At 41.8% G+C, this 16,347-nt stretch overlaps 3 protein-coding genes across 3 annotated transcripts in view; 2 read left to right on the top strand and 1 right to left on the bottom strand.

The window, feature by feature from the left end:
- The window catches only part of LOC119267864 (zinc finger CCCH domain-containing protein 4-like), a 15,219-nt gene extending 10,835 nt beyond the window's left edge, over positions 1–4,384 (top strand). The window contains exons 8-14 of the mRNA XM_037549300.1: positions 87–370; positions 467–583; positions 1,012–1,156; positions 2,114–2,379; positions 2,488–2,679; positions 3,139–3,666; positions 3,814–4,384. Coding sequence (XP_037405197.1) covers positions 87–370; positions 467–583; positions 1,012–1,156; positions 2,114–2,379; positions 2,488–2,679; positions 3,139–3,666; positions 3,814–4,026 — 1,745 coding nt within the window. The 3' untranslated portion in view covers positions 4,027–4,384. The remainder of the gene's footprint in view (positions 1–86; positions 371–466; positions 584–1,011; positions 1,157–2,113; positions 2,380–2,487; positions 2,680–3,138; positions 3,667–3,813) is intronic.
- Positions 4,385–5,285: 901 nt separating this feature from the next.
- Positions 5,286–10,584, bottom strand: LOC119267863 (protein pleiotropic regulatory locus 1-like). Its single transcript, XM_037549299.1, has 17 exons — positions 10,381–10,584; positions 10,260–10,284; positions 10,060–10,159; positions 9,763–9,844; positions 9,614–9,673; positions 9,371–9,452; positions 8,960–9,052; positions 8,400–8,463; positions 8,193–8,278; positions 8,014–8,115; positions 7,848–7,931; positions 7,513–7,573; positions 7,366–7,432; positions 7,185–7,262; positions 6,325–6,389; positions 5,993–6,070; positions 5,286–5,777 (listed from the first exon to the last, which is right to left on the bottom strand). Exons 1-17 carry the CDS (start codon positions 10,518–10,520, stop codon positions 5,605–5,607), a joined length of 1,440 nt encoding a protein of 479 aa, XP_037405196.1. The 5' UTR covers positions 10,521–10,584; the 3' UTR covers positions 5,286–5,604.
- Positions 10,585–10,689: 105 nt separating this feature from the next.
- LOC119267862 (50S ribosomal protein L18-like) lies at positions 10,690–13,544 on the top strand. The gene is made up of 2 exons (XM_037549298.1): positions 10,690–10,848; positions 12,867–13,544. The coding sequence occupies exon 2, from the start codon at positions 12,881–12,883 to the stop codon at positions 13,223–13,225; it is 345 nt and encodes a 114-aa protein (XP_037405195.1). The 5' UTR covers positions 10,690–10,848; positions 12,867–12,880; the 3' UTR covers positions 13,226–13,544.
- Positions 13,545–16,347: the final 2,803 nt, after the last annotated feature.

Below are 16,347 nucleotides of genomic sequence, written 5' to 3'. Positions count from 1 at the left end.
GGGGGGGGGTATATACTGCATTTCTTGTTATTTGGCTTAGATTAAGCATTAAGGTAATATTCTCACTAACAGTTCACTTTTTCCAGTCGTGCTGCAAAAAGTTCTCGACCCTCCAAATTTGGATGTTATTCAAGATGCACTAGACTCACTTGTTCAAATCCATGCATTGGTTAAGCCAACTTCTCCTAGAGGGCGTTATGAGCCCACTTTTTATGGCTGTTTGCTCAATAGCTTGCCATTATCGTTTGATGCTTCTGTTCTTGCCCTGAAATTTGCGGAGATTGGCTTTCTCCATGAAGGAATTCTAATAGGCATTATGTTGGACATCCAACCACTTCCTATCCTGCAACCTTTTGGCTATCAAGCATTGGTATGTTTCAGTTGCCTCTTGCAAAATGCTTAGATCCCTGTGTTGTATTTTAGTTATATATTATATTATATATGTATCCAACTGCCTGTTTTCCAGTGTAAGATGTTTAGAGACAATTACTTCGACGAGGATAGCAACCTGAAAATTGGCAAGAAGGAAGCTACATTAATTGGAAACCTTTGTGCATTCCAATTTTGGCAGCGAATGTTTAAGGTACGCCTTCACTTTTTCTAGTAATCACTGTGCATATTTTCAGGACCTGTTGCATCTGATAGTTGGTTATTAGTAGTAAGTTTCAAAACCCACATTATGTTAAACATTTACTGTTTTGTTTTGAGAATTGTGCAATTGTCTTGCCCATGAACTAAAACTCTTCCATAGCTTGCTTCGATGTGCAAATGCTGTTTGCACGTTCTTAAAAAAGTACTACATTTACTAATGCATTGCTCATTTCTCTTTCCAAGATTCCATCAACAGCGACACAGTTTACTCTCTCAGGCCCATTCCCAGTGAATGACTGTTGCTAGAAAGCTACGGTCTTGGCCTTCATGAGAATGATTATTGATGAATCAAAATGCACTTATCATGGTCTTCTGTTTGAAACATTAGTTACTTTATCACTACATTTTCATATGTTTCAGGACAAGTATCGTCAAGAGTATCTGAAAATGGTGGCGGACGCACAAGAGCCAACAGCATATCATGCCTTTATCTCTAAACAGGAAGAAGTGTGGTGTGCATTTCATAACCTCTTGCCAGCAGCACTTAACAATATCTCTGAAATTTGTAAGTTCTTCCTACTTGTGATAAAAAAAAGATAAAATGAATGTTGTGCTCATCTATGAGTTACTCTCACTATATGCATAATTTGATCACACATTGTTCATGTTTGTAGTGTTTGTTGGGCACATTTTTCACACTTATTATGTACCGATGTTTGGATAAAATTCCTATTCTATTCTTGTTCATGAATCTAATTGATAGATCAGATGTTGTTTTTCACAATCCATTCAGTATCACCGGGATGGAAAAGTCATCTTGTTGAATTTACAAAGTCAAAATTTTATGTCATCGCGATTACATCCTGATAAAATAAAACGAATAATCCGATTATGGAAGCCAATACTATTGCATTTATTGCTACTGCACAATTCACTGTAGTTTGATCGCACATTGTTCATGTTTGTAGTGTGTGCCCTGGGCACATTTTTCACACTTATTATGTATCATTATAAATGAGATGTTTGGATAAAATTCCTATTATATTCTTGTTGATGAATCGAATTAATAGATCGGATGAAGTTATTCACAATGTCGATCCTATTCAGTATCACCGCAATGGAAAAGTCATCTTGTTAATTTACAGAAATCAAAATTTTATATCATCGTGATTACATCCTGACAAAATAAAATGAATAATTCGATTATGGAAGCCAATACTATTGCATTTATTGCTACTGCACTATTCACTGTATTTTACTGCTTTATTACTTTGAATATATGTAAAGATTCTCAGCCAGATGATGAATTCAAATCAAACCTGAATTATTACTTCTTTTAAATCATTGAACAAATGAACTATGTACGTAAAATATAGAAATGGTAGCCTAGTGGGTTATGCAGAAGTTCCTTCCAAAAAAAAAGATCTGTATGATGAACTTGCACCAAAATTGCGCACTGCAAATACTTTCCAATAAATAATGTAAGCAATACTGATATTGGTTAACTCTTTCTTTTCAACAGACGATGATGTTATGTGCACACTGCACCGTTTTAGGCCTAGTTTTCTTGTGGAAATCGATCCTCCTAAGTACCTTCTGCCTTCTGAATTCCACCATGTGTGTCTTCACCATAAAGTACTAGAGCCAGAGGATATGAATTCACTCTCCCTGGAATCTGAGAGTTCCCACTTGGGTTCACAGAGGAAGTGTGCTGCAACCCCTTATGTTTCTGCAACTGATTTTGGGGTCACTCTCACTGTTGTCGTACTGAAGGCGCTTATTAAGGAGGTGTGTTGTAACTTCATGCTTCGTCAAAATTTCCTTATTCAATAGAAAAATTAGTATAAATATTTATTCACCATGTTGCAAACATAATGATTCTTGGTTGGCTTCCAGATGAAGACACAACTTGCAGAGGACAATGTAGTTTCTTGTAGGGAACGAGTTAGTGGTTATGCTCAACAAACCGTTGAAAGTGAGATGTGTGTGTTCTTTATACGTGGATCCTGTACTCGAGGCAACACATGCCCTTTTTCTCATTCCTCTCGTGCCCCCAAACCAGTATGCAAGTTCTTCCTTACATTACAGGTACCATATTTTCAGCAGTTTGTTTTTCCCATTTTCTTTTGGTCATGTCACTAACGTTCCAGCTTATAATTGGTAGGGTTATGTTATTAGTATTGCAGTGTGTGTGTGTGTGTGTGTGTGTGTTTGTGTGTGTGTCTGTCTAGCGAGTTTAATGTTTTGACATACTATTACTGTATGAAGTAATTCAAGGAAACTCATTGGTGAGACTATGAACAAAATAGTGATTTAACTGGTAAATGAATTTTTTAGAACACAGTAAATGCCATTAACAACAGTTCGATAGTATGCCAGCTTGAAGCTCATTAAAAAATTATTTATTGAGCTTGCCTGTGTTTATTTAACTGCACGTCTATTTTAAAAATTATCTATTGAGCTGCCCGAGTTTAATGTTTTGACTACTAGTACTATTATTCATTGAGCTGTAATCTTTTTATCTGATGTGCTATTCCTTATGATCAGGGTTGTAGAAATGGTAGCTCTTGTTCATTTTCACATGATTGTGGCTCCTCGAACATGAAAACTTCATCTATTACATCTGGAATATGCTCTCAAGAAGACATGCCTACCGCAGTATGTTGTGCGAAGTTGCTGCCTGCAGGTGGAGATGGGCATGTTCTTATCATGAATGACAAAAATCTGCGGTTCTCCTATAAAATTTGCCACTATTATGACCCCACTAAGATAGTTACATGTACACCTGGTCTGCATTCAGTGGAATCTGATTCAGTGACAAACGGCATCATGATACTCCAGAATGTGGCTGATCCTTGTCGTCTGATTCTTGGTGGTGAACGTAAACTACCCGTTCCTTGGGCAAAGTTACAGCGGGTTTTCTGGTTTGCTGATTTTGATTCTGATGAATCAATGAATGAGAGAGTTCTCCTGCAGAAATTCTTTGAGCATATTGCCATCAAGACCTTGTCAGAGACATTGCCCAATTTGCAGGTTGTCTTGATCATGAACAACACAAAATTTGTTCACTTACAGGTATGCCAATTTCTTAGAAGCAAAATATACAGCTAAAAACTACTGTTGTGCCTGATTAATGATAGATATTTTCTTAGTTGCTTGTACCTTTTGCCTGAATAACTTAATCCAGGTTATCTGAGTATGACCTTGCTGCCATTTTTACAGGCTGAAAGATTGGCGAGGGAATGCTTCTATTTTCTGCGTGAATCATTTATGTTCGATGAAGGGACTCTGGGATGGTTTTCGGACGCCCCAAGTTATCCAAATGGGATGCAAGTATCAGCACCAGTCGCTTACGTTTTCAACATGCATCCTCCTACTGGCATTCAGTTTGGTGACTATCAAACAGAGCTACGCAAAGCCTTACGGAGAGCCTAGTTAGGCCAGTAGAGGTTTCTCAGATGTGAATAGCTAGGTCGAATCATTTTACGAGCTGTAATTTTTTTGCTATGGTCAGATCAGACTACGAGTGCCATCTCAAGTGAACCCACGCTCGCTAGGAATTCTTATTGGTGGAGACAGAGTAGGCCCTGCTGCAGTGACTAATGTTGGTTTCAGCTAACTGCTTTAACTTTATTCTCGTTAGGTTGAGAACTGAAGTGTTGATGGGTAAACCTTGATATCCCTTTTTTGGGGTAAACCTTGATATCTTGAGAAGGTCAGATGTTGGTTTGGAATTGTTTTTCGCCTTTTGAAATTTGAAAGTAATCTGGTACATTGCATCGCTGCAAAAAAAGATTCCCATCATACTCGTGTGGAAAGTTTGAACTATGTGGAGAAGAAGTCGGTTTTTAGAGAAAACTGGATGTATTAGCTATCACATTTTGGTGCCGGAATACACATATGCCCAGCCATGGGATTCCCTTGCATCCAAAGTTGACACCTCAATACCTCATTGTAGTAACTTAGCAACCTATTCCCAATTTGCCTTTCCGCCAATAGCAAATTATTTTTGGGCTGTTTGGCTTGCGCCTGAGCTGGCCCTGCCAATCCGGGCCATGCCAAATAATTGGCGCAGGATTTGGCCGCCCCCGTCTCATCAAAAAGATGGCGTGGAAATGAACTAGCGAACAACGCGAGGAGGGCTGGGCTCACCAAAGTTTCTGTGTCCATGCAAACAGCTTCCCAAGGGCAGTCAACGCCAATATTTTGGACGGGCACTCCAGGGTACCGGACTGATAGCCTGAGCGAGAAGATAGCATCCATTTTTATGAATCAGGTTCATGATTCCCAGGTTCGTGGCAAGATAAAATGCATTCAGCACTGAATGGATTTGCTTCCGGCCTTTGCTGTGATCACTTCTCCTCTATAGCCACGGATTTATGACACACCAGCCACCATGGTTATACTATCCCCAGATAAACCCATCAGCATTAGCTTTCAGTAGTCCTCGTTTCTCCATGAACTACAGATTTTGACTAATTGCAGGTTTCTACATCGAGATACACATCAAGCCTTCCAGTCGTATTGCAACCAACTTGTCAGCTTGAATCAAACAATGCTTAGGCAGCAGCAAAAAGAAAAAAGAAAAATAATCCAACTCATCGCGAATAACTGCACCAGCAGCAACCGAAGAGCTTTCAGCATGGAATAATACATCATCCACGTTAAGCTTTTCGCAAGCCTCAATAATGATGTTAGGTGAAAAAAATCATACTGTTGAACCTAGCCTGAAGCATTAGCAAGATCTCAATCTTACAGAGAACCTGTAGTGACTTACAAACACCACTACAGCTGCAGAAATTCAATTTTGATAGATCACAAAAATTCCCAATGCATAGAACAAAATATATTTGAACTAGAAAACATGCTTCAGATTCAGCAATAAATACTAGAACACCATCTGTATTATACAACAGGGACGTTAGGGCTTGAACACCGCCATAAAGGAGGTGAACACTCAACCAAAGGGTAGAATTTGGGTGGTCGAAACAAATCTTGTAACTTATGTGGCAATCAATATCTCCGGATGTCTTTTGGTGGCTTGAAGTTGACAGGGTGGGTTTCTGGTGTTGCTGTTAAATCTTCTTTCCACATCTTTATTGTTTTATCTGCCTCGCATGTCACAAGCCTTGATCCACTATTATCATAAGAAAGGGCATATATACATGCTTCACTCTCCAATGATCCTGAAATTCAAGACAACATGGATGCAGATAATCAGTGATTCCAGCTGTAAACAAACATCAAGGTTAGACCAGTTTTGCCAGTGTCACTAGCATTTCTGATACATCATTATTCAGAACCCCTCATAAGAGGAAAAACTTCATAAAAAATCAAAATGGCCGAGCTGAATATCACTTGTGAGCCTGTCAACCAATGCGGAATGCGTAGTAGTACGTACCAGGCTGGACAATAGTCTGTTCTTGCTGAAAATTGTGGCCGCTCTTCCAATCCCAAAACCACATGCTTCCATTATCCCCTGCAAAAGAAACGTAAGATTTTGTTCTACATAAATGGTCTGAACTCCACGAACATGCTAGAGATTGTAAAATGTGGTTCTTCTACACAATGTCCCATAACATCTTACTAGAAATGAACAGGATTCATGCAATAGATAAGGCATAAAGAACACAGCTGTGACTGTAGATCACCAAATAAAACATCTACACTTGAGAAAGCATGATGGGGAGCCCAAAAGGTTGGAAGAATATGGCACTCTGTCAATGCATTTACCTGCAGTTGCCAGGACACCATCCTCATTAACAGCCATTGCATTTAGAATTGTTTTTTGCTGGGACCTGAAGGTGATAACAGATGAGAAGTTTAGTGCATGAGGATGTTGGACTGAGCAAAAAAATCACATCCAGATGTTGAAATCGTGACTAGAGGGGCAATGCAATATATTGGATTATGAAAGATGAATGCAACTTATGCCAAACTGTGTGAGTTCTCCGTTTGCACTTTGTAGTAGCAATACTAGTGGCATTGTCAGGAATCAATGTTGAGCAGGATGAGACCAAGACACCGGATGGTCATTATCTAGGGCAAGTGGCATGTTTTGATATTACAGAATAACAATAATATACTTTTGAAATTGCTAAAACAAATACTCCCTTCGATCCATATTAATTGTCGCAGCTCTAGTACAACTTTAGTAGTACAAAGTTGTACTAAAGCTGCGGCAATTAATTTGGATCAGAGAGAGTAGCACAAATGCCTCAAAAGTTTTCCATAACTCTGAGATAAGAGGAACTTGACTTTGGTAATGTCCATAGGTAGATCTAGGGCATTAGAATTCAAACTTACAATAAGAACACCAGCAAATTCATACCCGTTAATCAACCATTTGAATGCACACAAATGAAGACAAAAAAGACATCCTGGTCAGCATAGATGGCGCGCACTCATTTACCAAAGAAGGTTATAAAGCAGACCTAAAATGTATTTTGATTACAAATGATGGAATCATGGAATCTGAGTTGCATTGACATATAGTGCTGTACTTAATTGTTTCAAATTACAGTTAGCTAAATAACAAACTGTGTCACTTATAGACAAGGTGAAAAAGTATGGATACAAATAAGTGAACTCACAGCATGTTGTGCAGAAATTCGCCTTTGGGCAGACTCCACTTTTTTATGTTGTCGGCAGATGCTGAAGCAAATGATTTCCTACATAAGAGAAGTTACTGTAAAGGTTCCAGCAATGTACATAATGGAAAATATGGATCCACGGGTACCAAATAATTTAAAAAATGAACCCCTGGGTACTGACTCTTTTGGATGTAGTGCCATGGCCCGAACAGACTTCTTATGGTGTGTAAGAGTACACATAGTTTTCCCTGGAGAAACAAACAACTGTAACAGATACAGATAAACGGAACCATTTGGTGGACAATGTCAAGTTTAATAGTTGAATTACCAGCTACAAGATCCCAGAACTTGATAGTTGTATCATGTGAGCCAGTGACAACTTGTGGATCCTGAGAAAGAAAGAAAAAAGGTAATTAACAGTAGCTACCACAATAGACAAGAAAATACTATCACAAGCAAGCTCCAAGCCTAGTCCAAATAATAACATGGTGAACAAATCAAAGGTTTTATGCATGTATTCTTTAACTGCTTTTTATTTAACTTTAAGAAGACTAAGAATCAGAAGACTCCAATTAGAAACTTGAGACGCCAATAGATGAAGAGTATTGAAGCAGCAAAACTCGGTATTTCAGTGAGTTGCGACAAGTAAAGATGCTTTCTTACCGTTGGCCGAGCAAACACTGAACAAACTGTGTTATCATGTCCAGTTAAAGCAGAAACATGAGCCTTTGTTCGGATATCCCACACCTGCGCATGGAACAAGAACAGCTTAGTGCATAGTGTGCTGCCAAATTTTGCATAATGTGCACGGTAAGGAGTAATTTCTTACCCTGCAAACTGAATCTCGACCACCTGTCAGCAAGACATCAATTGTTGGATGGAGAGCTAAGCAGTAAACCCCACTCAGATGCCCATGATAAGACCGAATAACCTTTACAGAGAATACAGACAAAATATCAAGAATGCCGATATGCCACATGCTAAACACGAGTAAATAATAAAACAGACCTTATTTTGTTCAAGATCCCAACATTTTACTTGTTTGTCATCACCAGCAGAAAATAAATATGTGTGCCGCTGACTGACAGCAAGTCCTACATAAATGCACATTACACCCCTCAGTTACAAACTTTCAGATTGAGGCAAAAGCAAAAGAAATCTGAAAGGGGGCTGAGTGCCTGAAGGCCCTGCAATCCAAAACCAAGAACAACTTACCACGGACTTGTTCAATATGACCAGTTAGTGTCAGCTTCAACATTCCTGATGCCAGGTCCCATATCTACACAACCCAGTTGTCAGAAGATCAATCAATGAACTACACAGGAAAGTAGTATGACATGTTGGGCAGTTGGATTGCTAGCTTAATGTACAAATGCAAAATAAGGGAAGAGGGAGATAGTTTAGTGACCCTTATAGTAGCGGTTGGCCTTGCACAAAGCAAAAAAATGCAAATGGAAGATTGATGTCAAAATAAAACCCACCAGAAGCATAAACAGATAATAAATTGTACATGCACTATTTTCTGTTTCTCATGAGAATTCGCCAACAGAATAGCAATATAATTATTATATTAGTTCAAACAAGATTCCGGAAACTGGGAATAACTGCATCATGCAAATAGAAGTATAAAACATTAGAAAAGTGAGGACACCTGTAAACAAGCCTCTGAGCCACTAACAGTGCCAATGCATGTTATGATATAACTAGTTGCACGCATACATGAATTCAACTTAATTTCCAAATTCCAAGACAGGAGTGCAGGCTGTAGGGCTCACCTTTATTGTTCTATCAGCAGAACCAGTACAGAACCATTCATTGCCTGGATCAAATGCTATAGATCGCACCCAGCCCAAGTGGCCACTGATAACCTGCATACGTTTAGAACTACCATCAACAATAATTCTGGAAAAGAAATGATGTAATTTATCACTTAGTGAGAACCAAGATGCTCCCATATACCAGTTTAATTCCAACCAAATATGCAGAAGAACATGAGAGGGTTTAACGATTTTAACCAATTTAAATATTCACAGATGGATAGTAGAATTGCATGGATGCTCAAAAGGTCAAAATAAATCTTTTTTCCAGTCCAAATACGGCACCGATATGCCAAGAACCTGTCCCTGGGGTGCCAAACAAGCTATAACACACAATATGGAAGTGACACTTGAATGAAAGATAATTACCCGATAGTTCTTCCAGGGAGCATGCCATACAGGTTTAGGCCATCTACTTGGCAACCTTTCCATCAGTGCAGATGTCGAGAATCTAAAAGACATATCAAGACATGAGCAATTTAAAGTAACAGCCAGGAACTGCACATTACAAATATTTCACAGTTGACACACTTGATAGAATATCAGAAATAATATGGAAGCCATGTTGTATGATGACCAGACAGCCATAGAGGGAAATGCAAGTGAACAAACCTATCAGATGACCCAGGAATCGACAATACGGTTGTATTTTTGCCAGGCACTGCAGATTCACTGATGAAAAATCAAAGAGGAAACTTCAGTAGCAATAAAAAGGAACATCAACATATTAACAACAGACAAGAGAACATGGATGCACTTACGGTGCTTTAGGAAGCATAAGCGGTGCAGGGATAATGGCATTACTAGTGCCTTCCCTAGGAGCATCTTTTGTGTCTTGTGTGCCTGACAAAGATAATTTTTATCATCCTGTAAACAATCTACAATGAAATTCGCTAGAATTTCAGCCGTTATTCCTGTTCTTGAAATCCCCATTGTTTCTTTTGCCTAGCGGTCATTACTAACGAGCATCAAAAGTCCTGATATAGCTAGTGAATTTCTGTTGTTCAATTTGAAAAGCGGCAGGGACTTCTCATTCAAGAAGGGCAGCAAAAAAATACCTAGAAGCGCCAACGCATTGGAAGGAGCGGCGGCGCCCTTCCCCTGCGCTCGGCCCTGGTCGGTCGGCAGGTTCTTGACCGCGCCGTACTCCGCATTCACCTGCGAGAAACCACCCGACCACCAAATTCTCAGGGCCGCCGCTTATGTGCAGACAAAGGTAGGAACATAACCAGTAGAGAGCCGAGACGAGGCCACGAACCTTGCAGCTGACGCGAATCCGTTTGCTGCCGCGAGATAGAGAGCAAGCGAAGAGAAGAGGTTAGCACAAGTGGGCTAGGGTTTGGGGGGGTTAAGGAAGGGGGGCGAGCGAGCTGGCTTACCTCTCGGCGTCGGGAGCGAAGGGGAGGGAGTGGGTGGGCGCGAAGAGGTCGAGGGAGCGTCTCAGCGACTTGAGACTCAGCTTCTTCAACGACTGCGGCTCTACCGGCTCGCCGCCCGCTGATGCCGCCGCCATCGCCATAGCCGCCGCCCGCCGATCTCCGAGCTACTACTCACTTCTCCTTTCTTGTCCCGGTACTGGAGGCGGTTCACAATGTGGGCCTGGATAAGAAACGAGCTGGGCTCACCCCCAAACAACGACCATATTCCTGGGCCTAACCGGGCCGTTACTAGTCTAATCGCATCGCATCGCGTCCATTCCTCCTCTAACCCTGCAGCCGCCGCCCCGTCCATGTTCTGATCGGCTTCGCCACCCACGTCGCGCCGCGCGCCGCCGCCGCCGCCCTGCGCTGTCCGCTGCATCCCCGGCTCGCCGCGCGGTACGACTCCGGCCCCACGTGCTCTCCGAGGTAGGCCACCTCTCTCATAAAGTCGTAATACAGATATAGTCAGGCTGCACTTCTCGTGAGATCCGTATCGGTTTACCTATGCGTTGATTCACCAGTGGTATTCTGCCATTCCGTGGTAGAGCTCAACTCATTTTGAAACACATCTTCACCAGATGGGTTCGATAATTTGGTTCTGTGGCTGTTAATTTGATATGGCCCGAGAATTAAGTGTCGCTAATTCTTATGTTTAGGTCTGCACGCAGCACGCTTGATCCAGTTTCTGCATACTTAACTGCCATGTTTTTATTTGAAAAATCTTGAGCTGGAATTCATTAGGTGCCATGTGTACTGGTAAACTGAAATGTGTAGAGCCCTATTCGGTACTGATGTTTATTGGAGCCTAGCATTGCTGGGGCATATTAAGGTCTTGGCTTCACTCAGTGACAATCCTTTCCGGCTTCGGGTTACTGGCTCAGTGTAGTGAGTCACTCTGAAAGTCTTTTAGTTCTTTTGGGACAAATCACTCTGTTTCTGCCTCATGAATGCATAAATTTTCCTTCTTAGCCATTAGATATTGCCACTCTAGATAATTTGGCTGAAATCTAAATTTCATGGTGTAATATCCTATTCATTTTGCTGAAGTTGACATGTCTGGTCATCATACCTCAAAAGACAGTGTGATTAAGCTTCCTCTAAATGAACCTGCTAAATTCTGCCTTGGTTTGTTTGGCGCTAAGTATTCTGATATCAATGTTGGCAACTTCATTTAGAGTTTTATGTCTGTCAATTAAGTTACTGCTGCTGCATTATATTAAAAAAAATGCATATCAACTAGAACACTATTCTCATAGCTACATTGTTCAGGCTATGTTTGGCCTATGCCTAAATTAACCGCATCAATTTCTTGCTCATGATGTCACAGTGTCCAAATTAATACCTCTCATAGGCATCTACATGGTTTGCCAAACTCTCCATATACTCATGCTCCTTAGGCGACTCCCAGTGAACTTCCTTGCCAACATAGGCCAGAACTTTGACAACCAAAACCATATCCAATATTTTGCCTAGCCAACATTTTTGTATCTCTTGGCTTGGACCAATGTTCAGGCTATCGGTAACTGGTACCATATCAGTTGGGTGCTGAGTAGGGATTAATGGGCGAATAGGCCATTTTTACTGAATTTATCGGTAACCCATTTATCGGGAGGTATAACTAGGGCCATATCTATATATCCTAGGCTATACAGCGACGTGCAATGTACTGAGTGTCTAAATACGCAATCCTAGGCTACATAGCAACAAGGAAAATTGTTGCCTTGATGTTCTAATGATGTTGCAGCCGATCTGGAAGTTTATAAACCTGAACATTGAAAAGTAGGAAGGGAATGGCCTAGTTTTGGGCTAAAAAATGCCTAGTAGTTAATTAGCCCAGCCAATAATTCGGCCTGACAGCTGATAAATCGGCTTGTCAGACAAATTAACTGGACCTACCAGTTAATGGCTCGAATAGCACGTTCTCGTATCTGAGGGGTCCGAATAACAGTTAACTACTCTACAGTTAACTGACCGGTATTTGGAGCAGTGGCTTGGACTCAAACCAAACACACCTAAGGTGCAACTGTGCAAATCAAGATTCTTATCTATTAGCTATTGTGTATGAGCAAAAAGGTTGTGCGAGTTTCCTGGTATAGCTCCTTGTCACAATGGTTCAAACACTGGAGCTAAGTACTAGATTCAGTATCAGGTTATCTACTTAGCAGGCAACTTTACTTGGATTTTGCACCTGCTATTGATTTCATTCTCTTTCTTTTAAGATCGTCAATTTATCATGCACTGCCGCTCCCTGTCTACACCAGTGGCAAGAATTTGTTTTATGAATTGTTTAGCAATTGCATTAATACTGTATTCCTCAGTGTGTTCTGATATCCTGATTTTTAACATCGACCGCTGATAATTTAAAACTGGTTTATAGATTGGGTAATTGAAATGTATTCACATTGTCAATTGACTAATACGTGCTGCTTGTTACCTTGCTACAGAGAAACCAGTAACAATGGTCGTCCCTCCACCAGACAGGGCCGCTAGGATCGTCGGTTTTCTCAAGCCCTACCTTTTGAGGATGCATTTCTCGAACAAGTATGTAACTGCCCAGGTCATCCATACCCCAACAGCAACCGTCGCGTGTTCTGCAAGCTCGCAGGAGAAGCTGCTGAGACCGAACTTGGAGTCGACCCGCGACGTATCTGCCGCCGCAAAGATTGGGAAGTTGCTGGGGGAGCGCCTGCTGCTCAAGGGGATACCTGCCGTGTCCATCCACATGAAGAGAGAGCAGAAGTACCACGGGAAAGTCAAGGCTGTTATAGATTCTGTCAGAGAATCTGGTGTCAAGCTGTTGTGATGGTGAAAACATAGAGCTCGGCTTAGCATTTGCGCAGTCTTGAGCTGCATTTCTGATTTTTGGACTGATTGCAACTTTTGTGTTCATGAATTTGGCAATGAACGAACGTTTGTCCGGGACTCCAGGTCAATAAAAGGACTCTGTTGTAGGAGCTCGACCTGATAATCTGCAGTAGCACTTTTTATTTGAAACAAATCTGCTGTAGCACTTGATGACTTGAGGATCAACAGCCTGTTATGTTTCTCCTCTCCGAAATGCAACGGAGATTATTGGGCTGGAGATATTCTGGACTTGCTTGCCTGTGATGCTAAATTTGCTATTCAAGACTGTTTGATGGAGCATGGTGTGACTTCTTTTGCGTGTGGATTAATGCGTGATCGCGACTGCCGAGTGTATCTTGCCGTTAAGCTTTCTCAGCTATCCATAGCGTAGCACCATGTGCCTACGAAGATTCTTCTTGATTTTTTCTATTATCTTGGAGAGCACGTTGATATTTTTCTGGCAAACTGTTTGCTGGCAGTAGTACATGCTAAACCTCAAGAACGTATTGTATTATTTTTAGAAGATACTAGTACCTTTTTGAGGGATTATTAGTATTGATGATCGTTTCTTTTAGGAGATGCTAATCTTGAAGGTAGTATAATTGCATTTGCGGTGTTCATTGTCATGTCCCTGGCAAGAAACAGTATTAAGAAGATACATGGTGTGTGACTTTGTGTGCATGACTCTTTTTTCCCCCTCCACATCTATATATAGGAGTATACTGCTCCCTCCGTAAAGAAATATAACAGCGTTTAGATTCCTTTACAGAGGAAGTACTATATAGCTAAAATTAAATCAATTTTTCTTTTGCAACATAAAAGAGTTTTATTGCTTACTTAAGCAGGCATACAGTCACGATACAACGTGTTCATTAAAAAAACATGAGTGTAATTAAGCCATAAACATCTTCTTCTAACACTTGTCGCCTGCGTCGCACATAAATGAGCCGCTTCACTAGCTTCTCTACGTACAAATTTCAGCCTAAAACTCTCAAATTGATAAAGCTCCCTGATCTCTTGAAGAATGCCAGCTATCTCCGAACGATCAAAGGTATCCGACTCCCACAACTTAACAATAGCTTGAGCATCAGTTTCCACCTCAACTTTGCTGAAACCTCTCTCAATAGCCATTCGATCCTCATCTCGAATTGCTTCTGCTTCCATGGACTGTGAGCTAGCTACAAAATTATACCAAAGGGCTTGTGCACGAAGTAATGCACCCTCCCTATCCCGAATAACCAGCCCAGTCGAACCTTGACAGGAAACATCATCAAAGGATGCATCTACATTAATCTTCATCACGCCTTCATCAGGTGTATTCCATTTTATTTGTTTTGATTGCTTCGGCTTGCTTACTTTTCCAGCACTTGTTGAGTCCATTACCGAGTCTATCACCCATCTTATTGATTGCATTGGGTCCGCTGGACCACGCTCCCGGTGCCAAATAAAGCAAGATGATTCCATCCGACCAGTTTTCTTTTCTACGTTCCGTGCTCGCCATGATCGAAGGTAGGTGACACCGACACGCTCACCATGATTGAGATGATTGCTCGATGCTGTTATAATAAATAAATAAGAGGTAATAGCACCCCAGATCCATGAACTTGCACGAGATGTGATGATTTAGTCCAAAACTTGCAAAATGTCACTGAGGGCTCCCAGAACTTGACACCCTATGTGATGATTTGGTCCAGAGCGAATCACAGCACGACAAGTGGCAGTCCAGAGCTTGGACTGGTCAGCACTGGCATTTTTGCAATAAACTCCCTGTCGTTCCGTCGATTTACATCTCGGATGGCTCTAGTCTATGATCGGTCAGCCGCGCGCCCCCCATTAGAGCTAAGTCCGAGAATTTTTTGCCCCCTGCTGTTGTTGCGTAGGACGATGGTGACGGTTCGGTTCGGTTCGGTTGACAGAGAGATCCTCCATTTCGGCCTGGAATTTAAGTTATAGAATTGGGTTTCCTCCATCTGTTACTTCTCCAAGTTTGTTGATATTTCAGTTGTGTTATTCAAATTTGAACCCGCACGGCATATTAGTTTGGTTGTTTCGACGGCATTGGGTGTCTGATTCCAACCTTCGTTGTTTGCCTTTTTTCTTCTTCTTCTGGGTGAACTAGAGGGAGATAGAGAGAGGAAGAGGTAGGTGCATGCTTTGAAGTCTGAACTCACGATGAAGACATGGCAAAAATTTGTGCAGCGTCAGCCTGTCAGGAGTGGTTAGGTGCAGGACTAACAAACCTTGTGCTGCACGCACGTACAGGATGATCGCAATGTCCACACGATATTTTGAAAATAAAAGACCGTTTCTCCCGAGGAACTAAACATTCTTCAGTTCAGGTAGAATGCCCTCCTCTAGCCTGTGCGGAATGACGGCTTATACTCTGATTATTACTCCTGATGCAAACAAGGGGAAGATTTTAGATACAATGGCCGTAGGTCACCGGTCCGAAAATGCAGTACAATGCGGCCGCTGGCATGTGGCCCCATGATCCACATTTCATCTTCCTACTGGATGTTTGTATTTGAGATATTATACCGAGCTAACTTACTTCGGTGTCATTTGCCCTGATGCATAACTTGCACTACTAAGGAAAAGCCTATACACAGATTTTTAACAGTAGCGCTGTACAAAATCAAGCGCTGCTGCTACTTAGTAGCAGCGCGCGTAAATAAACCACGCTACTGTTATGACTTTAGCAGTAGCGTGTACTAGCGAAAAGCGCTGCTGCTACGTTTGAACTGGGCGCACATGGCTAACCCAACCTAGCAGTAGCGCGTATAATGGCCCGGCACTACTGCTAATCTCCTTAGCTGCAGCGTGTATTCCAGAATGCGTTGTAGCTAACGTAGCAGTAGCGCCTTTTCTGAAACGCGCTACTGGTACTTCTGACTTAACCACGCGGTTCGTCCTTCCCCACGGCCACTTCATCCCCCAAATCAACTACACTCTTGCCGCCGCCGTCGCCCCTCGGCCGCCGCGCGCTCTCCCCACGCCACCCCCGACCCCAAATTCAACGCCGGCCCCGCCGCCGACCTCAACGCCGCCCGGGACGCCGCCCCCGACCCCGACCTCAACGCC

The sequence above is a fragment of the Triticum dicoccoides genome, chromosome 3A (genome assembly GCF_002162155.2).
Source record: "Triticum dicoccoides isolate Atlit2015 ecotype Zavitan chromosome 3A, WEW_v2.0, whole genome shotgun sequence".
Classification (NCBI taxonomy): domain Eukaryota; kingdom Viridiplantae; phylum Streptophyta; class Magnoliopsida; order Poales; family Poaceae; genus Triticum; species Triticum dicoccoides.
The sequence above is the reverse complement of the archived record's forward strand: the minus strand, read 5'-3'. Positions and strand labels throughout refer to the sequence as shown.